Source organism: Alligator mississippiensis, chromosome 5, assembly GCF_030867095.1.
Source record: "Alligator mississippiensis isolate rAllMis1 chromosome 5, rAllMis1, whole genome shotgun sequence".
In the NCBI taxonomy this organism is placed as follows: domain Eukaryota; kingdom Metazoa; phylum Chordata; order Crocodylia; family Alligatoridae; genus Alligator; species Alligator mississippiensis.
The window spans coordinates 195261037-195278125 of NC_081828.1; the positions used below are offsets into that span (position 1 = coordinate 195261037).

Sequence of the window (17089 nt, forward strand, 5' to 3'; positions counted from 1 at the left end):
AGAAACTGGCCAATTGTCGCCTTGGGTCCTCCACGATCCACTGGCTGGAAAATTGGCTCCGGGGTCGGACCCAGAGGGTAGTAATTGATGGAAGTCACTCATCGTGGTGTCCGGTGACCAGTGGGGTCCCCCAAGGCTCTGTCCTTGGACCCATACTGTTCAGCATCTTCATTAATGATGTGGACACTGGAGTCAGAAGCGGACTGGCCAAGTTCGCAGATGACACCAAACTTTGGGGCAAAGCATCCACACCAGAAGACAGGCAGATGATCCAGGCTGACCTGGACAGGCTCAGCAAGTGGGCGGATGAGAATGTGATGGTGTTCAACGCCGATAAATGCAAGGTTCTCCACCTTGGGGGAAAAAAAACCCGCAGCATCCTTATAGGCTCGGCAGTGCTATGTTGGCTAGCACTATGGAAGAAAGAGACTTGGGGGTCATCATTGACCACAAGATGAACATGAGCCTGCAATGCGATGCTGCGGCTAGTAAAGCGACCAAAACGCTGGCTTGCATCCATAGATGCTTCTCAAGCAAATCCCGGGACATCATTCTCCCCCTGTACTCGGCCTTAGTGAGGCCGCAGCTGGAGTACTGCGTCCACTTTTGGGCTCCACAATTCAAAAAGGATGTGGAGAAGCTTGAGAGAGTCCAGAGAAGAGCCACGCGCATGATCAGAGGTCAGGGAAGCAGACCCTACGATGACAGGCTGAGAGCCCTGGGGCTTTTTAGCTTGGAAAAGCGCAGGCTCAGGGGTGATCTGATGGCCACCTACAAGTTTATCAGGGGTGACCACCAGTATCTGGGGGAACGTTTGTTCACCAGAGCGCCCCAAGGGATGACGAGGTCGAATGGTCACAAACTACTACAAGATCGTTTCAGGCTGGACATAAGGAAGAATTTCTTTACTGTCCGAGCCCCCAAGTTCTGGAACAGCCTGCCACCCCTGAGGTGGTTCAAGCGCCTTCATTGAACACCTTCAAGATGAAACTGGATGCTTATCTTGCTGGGATCCTATGACCCCAGCTGACTTCCTGCCCTTTGGGCGGGGGGCTGGACTCTGATCTTCTGAGGTCCCTTCCAGCCCTAATGTCTATGAAATCTATGAAAAGGGGCCCAACTAAAGGTTTCACAGACTACCTTAATTCTGGCATTTCTCAAACGTTGGCTGCCACCTTAAGAGCGTTTGCTTTTTAACATACTGTTTTCATGTATTTATTGTATTAATATCTTTCAGTTTTAAAGTCTGCTTTGACAAGAGCTAAAAGAATCACTGGAAGGTGTGGGGGACATTTCCTGATCCGACTGGAAGTCTTCCATTTGTATCTTTGGAATGTCCCTGGAAAGTGTGCTGCTGTATTTATTTACATATCGCATGCCCCCTGAATAAGACAAGCACCTTGTTTGGGGAAAGCAGAATGAGGTAGAAAAAAAATCTTTCTAAATGGTTCAGAATTCACTTTCTTTAAGATTTGCAGCCTAGTTTTTGATTGCTAACTTTCAGGAAAAAGGTTAGTGTCTTAGATAAATAAAGTAAATTTCTGGTTATTTATGTATAATATACTTAGTCACAATTGGGTTCCATCCATAAAACACGTGGCAGTTTACAAGCAAGTTATTTTTCAAAATTTAGCATTAAAAACTTCCAAATGCTTACTGTTTTTGCATTGCATGTGACCTGGATATTGTTTAGCATAGGTAAAAAGGTTTTATGAATTTGGGATGACAAAATTGCTCACAGATGTTTAGGTCAGTATCAGTACTTGAAGGACTCATGCTGTACGTGCGTGCATTTGAGAGAGAGAGAGAGTGCACATGGAGGACAAATAAGTTGGGAATCCACTTTTTGTGATATAAAGCTCCTATTTACAGCTGAAGGGTTGCAAGATATCAGACTTGAAACTAATTACTGCTACAGGAATGAACGTTAGTTATCCTGGGCGTTGGGCCAGTGTAATTTGGGGAATAATTCCATGTTTGTTGGAAAATGAAAACATTTCTGTAGGAGTTGGATTTAAAAATAAATATTTAAAACTTTTTTTGTGGCTCGTTGAAGCTGTTCACAAGTTGAATAAATTTCAATAGATAGATGAATGACTAGAGCATTACGGCAGCAGGCAGAAATTTGTACTAAATGAGATTTGACACAGCTGTGTGGTTTAGTGCATTGAGATCACCATCTTGCATAATGTTGACTGTATTCATGACAAAATTATCGTTCTGTGGATAGATCATGTATTTAGAGAGAGCCACTCTCTTCCTCCCAAAAACAAATGGTCTCAAAGGAAACAGCTTTCAATGAGCATCTGATCCTTAATTGCTTTCTGCTCTAGTCCCTCTTCCTTACCTGGTATGTAAAGGACATTGGCCCTGTAGTGACCTTCCAGCCCAATCCTAGAACAAGCAGAGGGGAAGAAGGTGGGTGCATAGGAAGGAACAATCTGTCATGACTTCCTTGGTGTCACGAGCCTCGGTGGTCCTGCCCTGAAAAGATCCAAATGGGGAATTAATCCTTTTGCAATAATACATGTTTAAAATTTAATTTAAATGGTGATTGGTAAGGGAGATTTTAATTTAACAGATTCTTCTGTCAAGTTAGATAACAATATGTATCTAGAATAGAGTTTAATACTGTCTTTTACTAGCATGGTAATGTTCTCCTTGTTTCCATGAGAATGTATATCTATAAGGAAAAATGAAAGTGCATTATTGTCGTTTACTGTTGTGTGTTCTTTCAGAAAAGATTGCAGATTATACTTTTTCATATTTCAGAAGCAAATATTGCCTTTGAAGGCTCAGACATACCCTGGCAAGTTCTATTATAATGCACTCCACATTAAAGGTTCAGAGAGATCTGAAAAGATTTTTCCAGGTTTTTTCATAGCTAAACCTATCTGTTACTTGGTAAATTGTTCACCTTCAGGTCACGAAGCTCAGGACAACAAAGAAAAGAATGAAACTGTAGATTTGACTTGACTTTTTTTCCCCTGACAGTTGTTAAAACAATTCTCTGAAGGCAGGATGGTGGCAGGACTTTACAGAGCCATGCAGTAGAGAAGAAATAAAGAGTAGCCACCTCGCTGGGCCTGAGCTAGGGCTTGTTAGAATTTTATGGGCTGCTACAAAGTTCTTCTCTTCCTCTCAGAGGAACTTCTCAAAGCTCTTGAGGAGCTGGGAAGCAGATTTAACTGTAGTTCCAGCTTTGTACATGCTGACCTGCTGAGCCTAACGCATACCACATAGTCCCAAGGTAATGCCTTCTTACATTCTCAGTTGGGTTATGGGACTGTTAACCGCCCACACTGCAGAGCTGGAGTTAAAAGGTGTAATCTAGGACTGAAACATTTAAATGTCATGTCATTGATGGGATTAATGAGTCAGGTTATTTTCTTGTATGGATGTAACACTTTTAAGTAAAGCCTAGATCTTGGAGTTAACCCAACATCTTTATTTATGGATAAATGGAGCTAGAGATTGGGTAGTTCTGGCTGGGTTGTATATTTTACCTAATTTTATGACATAAAATAATAGCCTGCAGGCTGCTGCCCTTTGTGGGTTAAATTTTCAGTATTGCACACGAGGATTACAGCCAGTTTTGTGCATGAGGTCTGTGGTTTAATGCTTCTTTGGTGGCTGGTACTTCAGGTAGTAAAATGTTTTCAGATGGCAGGTGAAATCATGTGGTGTAGCAGTGGTTGGTTATAGTTTGTTTAAACCTGTCGGGATGTGATTGCAAGTTCATTTGTATTGTTAGATGGTTACTTTATTTTAAATGAGAAGGCATGGTGTTTTGCTTAATGTGTATTTATGGGGGCATATGAAGGGGTTTTTTTTGTTTTTGTTTTTTTTTCTCAAGAAAATATTTGTCAGTATTGTTTGTGTTCATGCTTCCTCCTGAAACAAACAAGATGGAATAATCACGTTTTTACCATTTTGTGTACACTGTGTAGTAAACTCGGGGAAAATAATTTTGGGTACTAAATGTCACAGGCTGTTTTTCATAGATCTGTGCTTAAGGTTAACAAGACAGCAGTTTTACTCGCCCCATAGCTCTGCTTGATTTTAGTGGTGCTCAGTGGCATTCATGAAAGCAGTTAGTTATAATGTCAGTGAAAGCCATTAGAAACAAGTGGTAAAGCAGTGCATTTTGTGATACCCAACAATGTACTATGTAGTGAAGTAAGTAGAGGCAATCTATAAAATGAATTTGAAATGTAGAAACTTAGATATGCTACAAAACAAGAACTGATGCTTTTGTTTTGATCTCTTGTAACATGTTAGTAGATGCTATGTAATTCACTGTAATTTAGGAGAAACTTTGTGATGGAGTAGGGAAACTGGGAGAATTTGAATGTTAAATGCCAAGAAAGCTGAGTCTCTAGTCAGAAGTTGTATAGGCCAAAAGTAAGGGAATTAGCCATTATATGAAACTACACAGCAAATGTTGGGACTTCCTTGAATACACCATTCTTCCCAGTTTCATCTATGCCCCGTATCATTGTTTACAACAATAGTCTAACTTTTGGGAGGTTATTTTTTTTTTGACTGTCTTTACATCTCTATGGCTTAATCCAGATGCCATGTGTACAACATCTTTTTCTTTTGGAGGAGCCATTGAGGCATCTTTGTGTCTACCTGGGTTTGTCACATTGGTAATATTAATCAACTGAAACAAGTGATGGTTTGCAAAACTGGGGCCTCAGAGAGGAGCTGGTCTGTGCGGTAGACTTTCCTTTGGCTACCTAACCCAGCTGGATGGCAAGGTACTTCCTACATAGTACCAAGATGTGACCTGTTGTGCATGTGGTAATGTATCAGAGCCTTTAGAGCTCCACAAATGCACCAACTAATTTACAGTTGAGCCTTGTGTAAGGGTAAATGTATGCACTGTCTAAAAATAATTTAAGCTTTATTTGAATTATTTTATAGGCGCACACGTGAATTTTATCCACCAAGAACAATTATGTTGTGGGAAACATTTAACTACTGTATGTTAACAAATTATTTATTCTTATACTCACATCCCTGTAGCAGGCATGTGCAAGATTATGTATACTCCCAGGAAGAGGGGACTAGATGGCATTTAGGCCTCCTCATGGAACATATCTGAAATTTCCTGGTTTAACATGTTAGCATCATCTGGGTGAAAGCCTAACGCTGAATAGAATCAAGTGCCACGAAGTAACCATTTGTTTCTTTTTGCTGTGAAATTAGATTTTTGTTTGTTTAATACTACTGTGCACATCTATTGCAACTTTCATCCAAATGTTTGAGAGGGTTTTACAAAAGAGGAGGAGAATCCTAAGCCCTGTTACTCGGAGAAACTAACTGATCTCCTCCCCGGAGAGATTCCAGCTTTCTCTCTGTGTGAGATGGCCTCTGCCAGCACAGCGCTTTCAGCTACATTTGTCTGCAATGCTGAAGCTGGAAAAAAAGGAATCCTTTTTCATATTTGTCATTAAAGCAGATCTTGTAATTAAAAACACTCCCTTTATCTCCCTTCCAGACCCTCTCTCTTCTGAATGGTAATCCAGGGCATTATCAACTTTAAACTGAGCTTTTTTGGCTCAGGTGTTAGCTGTTCCATAAGGAACGTTGTACAGGTGCAGTGAGAGGTTATGTTCAGAAAACAAGAATTGAGGGTGGGGGCATATGGGGATAATGGAGACTAAATTTTCGGTCTGTTTTCTGCAACTGCTTCCATGTGGTTCACCCATGTCAGTGGTGCTCAGTCATTTGGCTTTGTGGGTCAGGTAAGTGGTATGGGGCTACCACATCGCTTGGTTAGCTTTTGAGGGTTGCATGGGTAGCCCTTCCCCTTGACAGTTACCCTGTCCCCCTGGCTGCCATGGGACCAGAAGTCTCCCTCCCCCCCCCCCCACCCCGCCCCCCTGAAAATATTCTTGGGGGTGGAAGTGCCATCTTAGAACCAGAAAAACTCCCAAATCATACACTAAAAGTTAAACGCCTACTATAACATATTTTAATTCTGTACGAAAAATATTTTTGTCACGATTTGTTTGCATACCATATATAAAAGTGATTTGCATAACAACTTAAAAATAAATTCTTGTATATTGTGTGGGAGGTATGGTTGGGGGGCATGTATGCATGTATGGTGGGGTGGGGGGTGTGTGTGCGAGCATGGGGCCTGCATGTGTGCAGCAGGGAGCGCCAGCGGTGGAGGCGGCATCACTGGGCTGAGCAATGTGTCACTGGGCACCAGTGGCTGTGCTGGGCACAAGTGCCCCAAGCATCACACCTGCTGCTGCTACCTGCAGAGCCTGTGTGCAATGGTGGTATTATGAGGGAGTCCCCATATCCCCCACCCTCTCTCAAACCCATACCCTGCCCACCCAAGCTCCATGTTACTGCTGCCCCCCTGGGCACAGGCCCTGTGCTGTCGCTGCTGCTGCTGCCCTGGGTGCAGGTTCCACGCTGCCACCAGCCCCCAGCTCCAGTCCCACTCTGCTGTCCCACCCCTGCCACTTCCCTACCTGCTGCCCAGGGCCAGTGGGATGCCAGGAAAGCTGAGCAGGTCCCCTGGCAGTGGCAGCAGCAGCCCTGTCAGGAAGCTGCGTGCAGGCCCAGCCAGGCTCTTCCGCCCATGAGGGTGGGGCTGAGGTGCAATAAGGTATGTTGGGGGGAGGGGGGCAGTGTATATGTGGGTGCCTTGCTCCCACCCTCATGGGCAGAAGGGTTGGGCAGAGTACAGTTCATTGGTTGGCACTGCGGGCTGGATAGCCCGCCCCTGTGCTGGACTGACCATGCAGGTCCCGTCTGGTGTGGGGGCCACCTACAGCATGTTTCCCATACTCATGTGATATGATTTGTGCCAGATGTTGCTGCAATAGTGCACTCAGCTTGTCTCAGGTGCAACAGCACACAGCCTGTCCACTAGTTTGCATCTGGCAGGTGGGCCTGGTCTGTAGGCCTGATCTGGCCCATAGACAGGCCCCACACCACTCATCCACATTGTACAGAGGAGTTTGACACCCCTGTCATAGATCAGGGTAAATGATGGTGAGAAACACTTGTGTAGTGGTACTACCATCTATCCTTCTGCAATGTAGGAAATAGCTGTACTTATGAATTGCTATTATACATTAAGGTTTGGAATGTATGGTTCTGCCTTGGATTTATGTGGACTTTTTAATGTTGTGGAAACTAATTTTGACATATGTAGTTGATTTCCAGTGCTCGACACATTTTTATATAATTTTAGAAATGTACTCAAAAAAGTTTTTTATTCGGGGTTCTGAAGTAGGCTCTTTCATAGTAAAATAAGTACTGCAGTTTTTCAAGTGGCAGATTGTGTCCTGACTACTTTGAATAAACCACAGAGATATTTGTTGTTACAGGGAGGAGATAACCAGCTATGGTTGTTGTATGTAGGCTTTCTCTCTGGTGTGTATGTACATGAGACAGAGAGAAATAGTCTGTGGATTTCTGCTGCTTTTGATGGTAGGATCCTGATTAGGAGGATCATTTTCCCATTTAACTCTCATTGACCTTTCTGGGAATTGAGTTTATGCAGTCATGAGAATTTATGTCTATGTAGGCCTGAGACTCTTCTCCTAAATGGCTAACCACTATTAACCAAGATGAACAGCCCACCAAATTGGGAGAGGAGATGGAGAAAAACAGGAGATGTACTTTAGGCATTAAACACAACATTGAGATTCCTACACTAGAGATGAGGAGATTTGGTTTCTCCTGGATCTAGGGGTGAGGGACTAGGAAGAATTATTTCAGATGGACCTTTTCTAACAGAAGATTATTTTCACCTCCTGCTCTACCATATCTACTAGCAGGCACATTGGGATGTGGAGATAAGGATCCAGTTACAATTCATGCCTCTCTCCCTATACATGGAAAACAGGAGTAACAGCTCTCGAGCTTCACTCTCATGCACCCAGAGTAGCAATGTAGGCAAATCATGTGTTTCACTGTGGAAGTTTTAGGCTTCCTAATTCCCCCTTGTGGCAGCATTAAGGCATCAAATGCTCATTGAAGTTAGTGTATTTTTATATATATTTGCTGCTGTGCTACAGTAATTCTCAGCCTTTCAGAGTCAGGAGAGCCTTCCACAACCTTTTCATTTGGGAGCACCCCTGGTTGAGAAACTACTGTTGCACTGCCTCTGCTATTTCAGTCTTCCTCAATCAGGGTGCTGCCACGTGTTCCTGTCTGTATTGGGGTTTTCTGATCAACCTAAAGCAGGCAGGAACCAGAGGTATAACTAATGAGTTTTGCACCATAAGCAAAATGCCTCTGTGACCCTGGGGTGTGGTGGAGGGTGCGGGGTGGAAGGAAGGTGGGGTTCCTATGTCCAGCTCCTCTGGTTGGGCAGCGCAAACAAGTGCTCCAGCCCAGTCCGACCCCTATGGCCAGCCAATGCAAAGGGCTACTTCACAGCCCAGCCTTGCTTTTCCTGACAGTCAGTGCAAAGGGCTGCAACTGGAGCAAGTACTCTTGCTACAGCCCTTCCTGCGCCAAACCCGAATGCTCTGCCCAGAAACAGAAGGGCACAGGACAGTACTACATTAATATACACCTTTTGTCGTTCTTTTTGACAAACGTCTATGAATGAATAAAATAATCCAATGCTTCTAATATTCTGAGTATTTTTTTTTTTGTAAACAGCAGCTGTTTCTCTTCACTGTCATACTAGCCAGATCTACCAACCATTGGAAGCAGAAACTGAGTCAGACAGATTAACGGAGTTATCCAAGGCCAAAGAAAAAATCTAGGTGATCTGGGAGTAGAGAACAGATTTTTGTTGTTTTTTTTTTTTTCTTTTTTAAAGACTTCCTATCCTTTGCTAAAAACTGCTAGGATCTGTTTTTCTTATGCCTTGTACAGTAAAGAACTAAAAGTTCTTTAAGAGGGAGAATTTTTATTGCTGCTTTTTAAGTAATTAAATTAAAGTGTAGCCTTCACTCTGTGCCTCAGTCTTTTCTGTCTTTAAAATGGAGGGGATAAAATAATCTGAGATCTCTGGGTAAAAAGGACTTTCCAGGCAGTAGTTTTATACTGATATGTATTTTTTTTTTAAGGGACCCCTGTAATTCAGGCTCTCTCTGGCAGGGGAAGAAGCAAGCTCCCTGTAGGCTTGCCCAGCCAATTTCAAGCATTTTTCAGGGTGGGCTTTCCTACGCCTCTGGCTGAGGGAGCCCACCGTAGGGCTGATTACCATTGAACAGCAGCATACAGGCTGTTCTTCAGCTATTTTAAGGAAGTAAAGCTCACCACTCACTAACAACGTTTAAGTAAAGCCTCACCACTTAGAGCGAATAAGTACTCACCAGGGAGTACTTACCTGCTCTGTTCTGGGCAGGGCTTTTAAACTCCTGCCAAAGCAGGGAATCGAACAGTCTGTACTAGGCTGCCCCTGGAAACATGTCAGACTTCCACAGTGTTTCTGGGGCTCTGCTGCCTTTCTTCTCCATGGTCTCAGTAAGTTTTCCTTAAGGTTTTTTCCCTGGCTTCCCTCTTCCCTACAGTTTCAGGCCATTTCCAGCCAAATCACAGTTTTTTGGGGCTTTGCGGGGAAATGTTAAGTTTTGGGCTTTTCCCTGAAATCCTCCAAAGCCCGAATTTATTATTACTGTGGTCCCTACTAATTTCATTAATAAAACATGAGACTAGAAGGCAGAAGAGAGATTAACAAAATTAGCAAAATTATTTTCAGCAGATTATGGGTAAAACAGCTGTTTCATTTGGGAGATGTGTAGTAACATCATTTCCTCACTGTCAGAGCATTGTTTATAGGACTGGGAAGCTGGATGAATATAACTGACTAGATAGTGAAAAGTAAGATCTACTTGTCTGAGCATGTAAACACCATTTTAAACCTGCTGTCTATTCTCAGACTCAGGCCTACAGGTTTTGAAACTAGGGAACAAAGTGGTGTTTTTCCTTCTGGAGCACTGGGAGCTCGGCGTGCTCCTCTGGAGAAGCCAGTTGCTAGGATACCTGTCCTTCACCCTTCCGTGGTGTCTCTGTCTCTACACTAATGAGTCTGAAGAATGGTTAGTTGTTCTTAAATTATGCCAAGAAAGATACCCCCTTACCTTTTTATTGCTTTTATTTTGCCTGGTACTTCCTGCTTATGAGGTTTAAAACTCAGATCTTTTTGAAGTAAAGAATGGGGCAGTCTGGGACAATTATAGAACGTGTATTAATGTTTCATAGAAAACCATTTGCCTTTGAGACTATTTTCTACTTAAAGTGGATGTTTCCTAATATGTCTCTATTTGAGAAATTATAGATAAATAAAATTATGGCTAGGAAGCATTGTTTGATCACATAAACTGGCCTCTTGTACATCCCAAGCCAGGGCTGTCCAACAAAGGGCTGCACACAGCGTCTCGGGTCCCTGAGCAGCTCTCCTAGGGCCACCCACACACACTCTGCACAGGCAGCTCTGCTCCCAGGCATGCGTACAGCCTGGCTGTACTTCTCCTGGTTGTGTATAGAGCACAAGCAGCATAGACCCCTTCCTGGTCATCTTCCCCCCGCCCCCCCCGTGCCCCTTGGAGCAGGGCAGGTAGCAGGAGGAAAGAAGTCAGAGCCTAGATCCCTTAATCATCATAGCAGGAGGAGTGGCGACCAGGGGAGCTTCATTTTAACCTTCTGGGGACTGATTGCGGCCTCTTGGTGGTCAGAAGCGTGACACCTTCTCTTTGACTGAATCATATTTTTTTTATGTTTGGCTAATGTTTCTCTTCTACTGTGTTGTAAGTGGACTCAAGTACCTATATGTGATCCTACTTCACTCTGCCCCTGAGCTGCTAATAGGGAAGACAAGTAGGTCATCTTCCTTCTTGTTGCTTTTTTGACTTAGGGGCTTGTTACAGCTTTCGTTTCAAGGCAAACAAATGTTAATTGGTCTAGTGGTGTTCAGCTTAGTGGAACAGTTGCCCCTTAAGGTGAAAAACCATCTCTGCCTGTCCTTCACCTGCACAGCTGTGACTGGCCACTAGAGGCTTGGTAAGCAGGAGCAGGATGGGCTTGCTGCTCCCACTGGGCATAGCAAGCCCCCCAGCCCTGCAGCACCGGGCAGCCACAGTGCAGTGGCTCTTGCTGCCACTCGGACTGGCTTGCTCTGCCTGGCAGGAGCAGAGCCAGTCTGAACTGTGGTGGGAGGCACCACAGCCACTGGTGCTCCTCCAGGGCTGTGGCACTTGCTCTGTCCTACGTGCCCAGGGATGAGGTGCTGTGCCTCGTGTCACCACTGTGGCATCCTGACCTGCCCTGACTCAGGAGGGGCCACTGTATCCTGGGATGGTGGTGGACCTCAACTTGGGTGGAATAGCTGTAGAGAGTGGTCCCACCTTAGTGCAACAGGAGCTAAATTAGGCAGATTCAAGAGAATCCTGCCCTAGAGTGGCATGATTTAAGCCAAACAACACGTGTTTGAAGCTACTTTAAAGGTGTTAATGTGAAGCCAATCCAAGGGTTAAAAGCTTCAGAAACCACCTAAAATTACTGTGTAAAAAGACCTTTAGTTTTTAAGGCGAAGAGGCCCAATGTGTTACAAAATAGAATCATAGGGCTGGAAGAGACCCCAGAGGATCATCGGGTCCAGCCCCCTGCATGAGCAGGAAAGACATCTGGGGTCAGATGACCCCAGCCAGGTGACCGTCCAGTCTTCTCTTGAAGACCTCTAGGGTAGATGATTGCACCACCTCTGCAGGGAGCTTGTTCCATAGTTTGGACACCCTAGTTGTAAAGAAGCTTTTCCTAATGTTCAGCCTGAAACTATCTTCCAGGAGTTTGTGGGCATTGTTTCTAGTTTCCCCCCAGGGTGCCCTGGTGAATAGTTGTTCACTGAGCCCCTGATGTATGCTTTGATATAGCAGTAAGCTGCAATCAGGTTCCCTCTCAGCCTCCTTTTCTTTAGGCTGAAGAGTCTGAGATCCCTCAGCCTCTCCTTGTATGGCTTGCCATGCAAGTCCTTGATCATGTGGGTGGCCCTTCTCTGGACCCTCTCGAGCTTTAGTACGTCCTTGTTGAAGTGCGACGACCAGAACTGGATGCAGTACTCCAGCTGCGGCCACACCAATGTTGAGTAAAGTGGGAGAATCACTTCTCTGTTACTGGAGATGCATCGACTGATGCATGCCAGAGTTTTGTTGGACCTAGCAGCTACTATGTTGCCGTGACAGCTCATATTCATGCTGGAGTCTATTGTTACCCCCAGATCCCTTTCATTTGTAGTGCTGGTCAGGTTAGCGATGCCCAGCCTGTAGGTGTTCTGGGGGTTCTTTCTTCCCAGATGCAGCACTTTGCATCTTTCTATGTTGAACCTCATCTGGTTCTGTTCTGCCCAACATGCCAGCCTGTCTAGGTCTGCTTGTATCTGCAGCCTTTCTGCGAGTGTGTCCACACAACCCCATATCTTGGTGTTGGCCAGTGGACTTTTCACCCCCTCATCCAGGTCGTTGATGAAGATTTTGAACAGCATTTGGCCAAGTACTGACCCCTGGGGTATGCTGCTGCCCACATCTCGCCAGCATGACACGGATCCATTCATTTGGACTCTGTGTCCTACCCCACAACCAGTCTTGCACCCGCTTGACAGTCCTGCAGTTGAGCCCGATATCTTCCAGTTTTCTGATCAGTACCTTGTGGGATACCAGGTCTAAGGCTTTTTGGAAATCTAGGTATATAATGTCAACTGCTTTTCTCTCGTCCAGGTGACGAGTCACCTGATCATAGAAGGAAATGAGGTTGGCCAGATGTGTTGATGGATTGTTGATGGATTTTTCAGGATGGAATAGGACAGCCCTGCGCCCCTAAAGGGTCCAGTAAGATCTGGATTCCTGTGTTGATGATGCACAGCTTTGGAGAGACTATCACTACTTCTAGAGTTTGTTCTGGTGACTAATCATCCTCATTAGCCTCATTTCAATTTAAATTTGTCTGGCTTCAGTTTCTAGCCATCGATTCTTGTTATGCCTTTATCTGCTATGATAAAGAGGCTTTTAGTACTTGGTACTTTCTTCTTGTGGAGGCAACTGATGCAGCATCAGAACCACTCAGTCATCTTTTTGATAAGCTGAACAGACTGCAGGCACAAGTCTGCTATTGGCTGTTTTCTTCAACACTCTAATTCCTTCCATGATATTTTCTGCACTCCAGTTTTTTTACCTCTTTTTAAAATGTGGACATCAGAACAATTTTCATTATTTTAGTTGATCTCAATAATGTCATGTTCAGGCTCGTTTTGATTATCTTGTTTTAGATTTAGTGTCTGAGTACAAGTTCTAAATGGTCTGAAATGACATTATTTCATAGGCTGTTTCTCTCATCACGACTGTAAGTGACCTTAACAGCGATGACTCTTGGGGACTATATTTCTGTCAGTGCCAAAGGCAAAGTTCTAATGGTCTTCCTGTAGATGTCTTTCAGATTTTAGAGTTTCTACATGTATTACAACTTCCCATTGACAAGTGAGATTCACCTCTTCTCATTATGAGAACAAAATATTCCTTTCGCGATGGCATATCAGTCAACACTCCTGACACATTCTGGCATACTACCAAACCATGTAGAAAGTGCAATCTTTGGCTTAATGATGTATTTTTATCATTCTGGTATTGTTCAAATACCCTGTGGTGGGTGAATCACGTGAACCGACTTGCACTGACTGTACTCTGGGTAATGAAAGTGAACTTGCACTGAAAAAAGGGCAATACCTTGGGTCTCAATCCTGCAAACCCATACATAAAGGTGATCCTTTCCTACCACAGTGGTGCAGGGGATGAATTTAGGGTCACACTCAATTCTGTTCATAGAAAACTATAACGTGTTTATTACATATTAATTTTTCATGTTATAGAATCCTATTATTGGGATTGGAGGGGAAGTCATTTTAAATTCGAAGTCATCTTGGATTTGGGTACATATGTAATTACAAATTTTTTAAAGAAATTAGTTGATCCTGCTAATATGAAAGTATGCATCTGTTTTCAGTTGTTCAATAAGTTAAGGTTTTACTCATCTAAGGTTGACCTGAAACTTTATCCACATGTTTTAAAGCTCCTTCCACTGGTAATGCTTCAGTACTGGATAAACAATTAGCCTTAAGCACTTTCCCTTTTACCTCTTCCCTTTTAAATTCACTGTCAGGACAACATTGCAGTTGGTGTCAAATAACACATTTTCTACAACTTCAAAGCCCTGGCCCTTTTTCAAGTTTATTCATTCTACCCTGTGACCATTATTAATCTAGTTACTTTGTTCAGGTGAAAATCAACTTAGAGGTGTGGTAAATAGGTGTTTCTTTCTTTTATTCCATGAAAATAGTACCGAAGCCTGTGCCAAAATATCTTTATTTCCTGAAAAGATGAGTGGATGATCTTATAGTCATAGGCACGAATGAAAGGAAATACCTGGCTGTTTGAATGCTGTGTGTAAATGTTCAGCTTTGTGTTACAGAAGCTGCTTTTACTGACTGAATTTACCTTGCAGTTCTTTAGGGGGCTGTTACAGAGAACCTCAACAGTAGGATTTTACCTTGAGATTTTACTTAAGAGTATAGTATGAAAGATGATGCATTTTTACAATCAACACATTGATTGCTCTTCCACCTTAGTGGAGTTGCAGCTTGATTTCAGAGTAGTGGGAAGTGATCCTGAAGTGAGGCAGTCATCATTTTCACCCATGCCATTTAATCTTATTGGGTGATGTTTTTTCCTTCATTGCAGTTCTAAGGATCCGTCTACGTGCAGGTAAAGGTGCATGAAGCTCCTTGTGGCTTGGAGATTGCAGCAGCTGCAGTTTACCAGGCTTGGGGTGGGGGTGCACATGGGACATCAGCTGATGGAGCTTCCAGCCACAGGGGCCCCTGGCCACACCATTCAGTTAATGGCATGATAGGAAGTAGCTGCAGAATTTGTGGAGTAACTTTGTAGCTTATTCCTCTTTTTTTATCAGGTCATTGATTGATTTAATATGTGGCAGGATGACCACTTAAGATGTGATGAGCTGGTTAATGCATAGATGGGGCCTACACAAAGCCACATTAAAATGTGAGCAAAGTTTTTATAGAAATAAAATCCCTTTGTCAGCCCCACAACAAACTATGGGGTCTAGGAGCAGTTATGTGATGATTTATTTTCCTGTTTAAAGATTAATCTTTTGTGAAATGTGCTGGGAAAATTTCTTGGGAATAGTGCACCCCTTGCTACCTGTGGCTGAAAATCCTGTATGGTGGGGTGGGTGCGCAGGGGTTTATGTAAGGGGGAAGGCTGGTATGCCTACCCCGTGTCAATACTGAGGTAGTACATCCAGCTGTACTTCCCAGGAATTGTAGGAAGTGGGTAGATTTGCACCTTTATGGACTTACCAAATCAGATGCATAAGTTTTCATAAGCAGCTGTTTACTTCATCACATGCTGTGAAGGGACTGCAGGAGGCAGAGCTTCTAAATTGAATGCACTGATTGGAATACAAAGGGTACGGAAGGGGGACAAAAAAGGAAGGGACATTGCTGGGTAGATGGAGAAAAACAAAGCACTTAACCCAGTAGGGGATATACAGCTCTGTGGGCCAGATGGTATGGTCCCATGTGCCGAATTAGCCTGGTGCATGGGGTTTCTGCACAGCTGTATCACTTCACGTCTGGATTTGGTGCATGGGGCTGACCCTTCTCTGGATCCAGACCACGGACTGACCCTGCACCACTCATTTGGCCTGTGAGGCTGGAAGGCTGTGCACCACTGGCCTAGGGTCAGGGGAGAAGAGAAACTCATTTAAAAAAAAAAAAATGTTTAACTTTTGCCTTTGCATTTTCAGGCTTCTAGAAGCTGCTTGGCCTATTTTAATTCAATAGCAACTATTGCAGCAAAGGCCTGAGGAAAAAGATCCTTATCCCAGTGGGGCCTATTGCATGAGTCAGGGCTGTATGTCCTATAGCGTATGTTTTAAAGCGTCCTAAACATCATATATTTAAGCAATTGCTATAAAATAGATCAGTCTTTCAGCTTCATTAAAAGGAATAATCAAAATTGCGTATGCCACTGGTTGGTTTGTAAGCTATGTAACATACTTTGTTCTTCCCTTCCAGATTTGAACATGGAGTTCAACCCATCAGATCACCCACGGGCCAGCACAATATTCCTCAGTAAATCTCAAACAGATGGTAAGTTGCTGTATTTATTACAAGATTCACTCTTAAAACTGTTTCTAGACCCTTTGCTGGAATGCATGTGGTAGTCTCTTTTGAATGGTTTATTTTACATTTCTTTTTTTTTCTTTTTTGGGATATAATCTATAACAGACAAAGCTAATCATCTTCAATAATTACACTAATGCACACAGCCACCTGTAGTGCAAGCCAAAGACTTGGATATAAAGTTTTTTGTTTTTTCTTTGCTGTGCTCTACAAGAGTGAGGTACTCTAATGGCAGCTTGGTTTCATTGGATTTAATAGGTCAGTCCCTAATTTGAGTAAATGGAGATTATGCTGATAAATTCATTGTAAAGCTCTGGCCTACTGGTTTATTTCTTGTTACTCAAACTGCCAGTATTTGGGGAGCAAATCCCTGGGCACAGTGCCAGGTACTCCATGGACCTCCAGAAGTGGAAGTAGTCATCCACACAGCTCCCAGTTTCAGGTAGTATAGTTACTTTAGTGCAGTGCTGCTGGCAGGCTAATTAGCCCTGCTTGGAAGCAAACCTAACTGGCCCAGGTGTAGTATTTTGTGGTCACAGCTTTACTCACTCTGGTTCATGAGGTCATGCATGGCCCTGATACTGGTCTTTTGAGCAGGAAGCAGTAGAGTTGCATTTCTTTGGTACCAGGCAGTATCTGTTGATGCAGCAAGGCTCTAGAAGATGGAAGGGGGTATCTTGAACAAAATCTACCCCAAATTATAAAACATTACTTATTAAAATATTTATTACAAATATTAAAAAAAGTTTAAGAAACTCTCCAATAACCTACGGTTCTCACCTGGTGAAATGTGTAACCATGTGTTATGAAGGAAAGATCCAGCCTTTCTAAACTGAACCCAGCTTCATACTGCTGCTGGGTAGTCTTCTTACCCAGGTTCATACGAGTTAATTTCATGGGTTA

At 43.5% G+C, this 17089-nt stretch overlaps 1 protein-coding gene across 5 annotated transcripts in view; it reads left to right on the forward strand.

Annotated features, from left to right (window-relative positions):
- CCNY (cyclin Y) overlaps nucleotides 1-17089 on the forward strand; it is a 188338-nt gene that overhangs the window by 98248 nt on the left and 73001 nt on the right. For all 5 annotated transcript variants that reach the window (XM_014609089.3, XM_059729160.1, XM_059729161.1 and 2 more), the window contains one exon: nucleotides 16079-16153. In XM_014609089.3, coding sequence (XP_014464575.1) covers nucleotides 16079-16153 — 75 coding nt within the window. Of the gene's footprint in view, nucleotides 1-16078; nucleotides 16154-17089 lie in introns of those variants that run through there.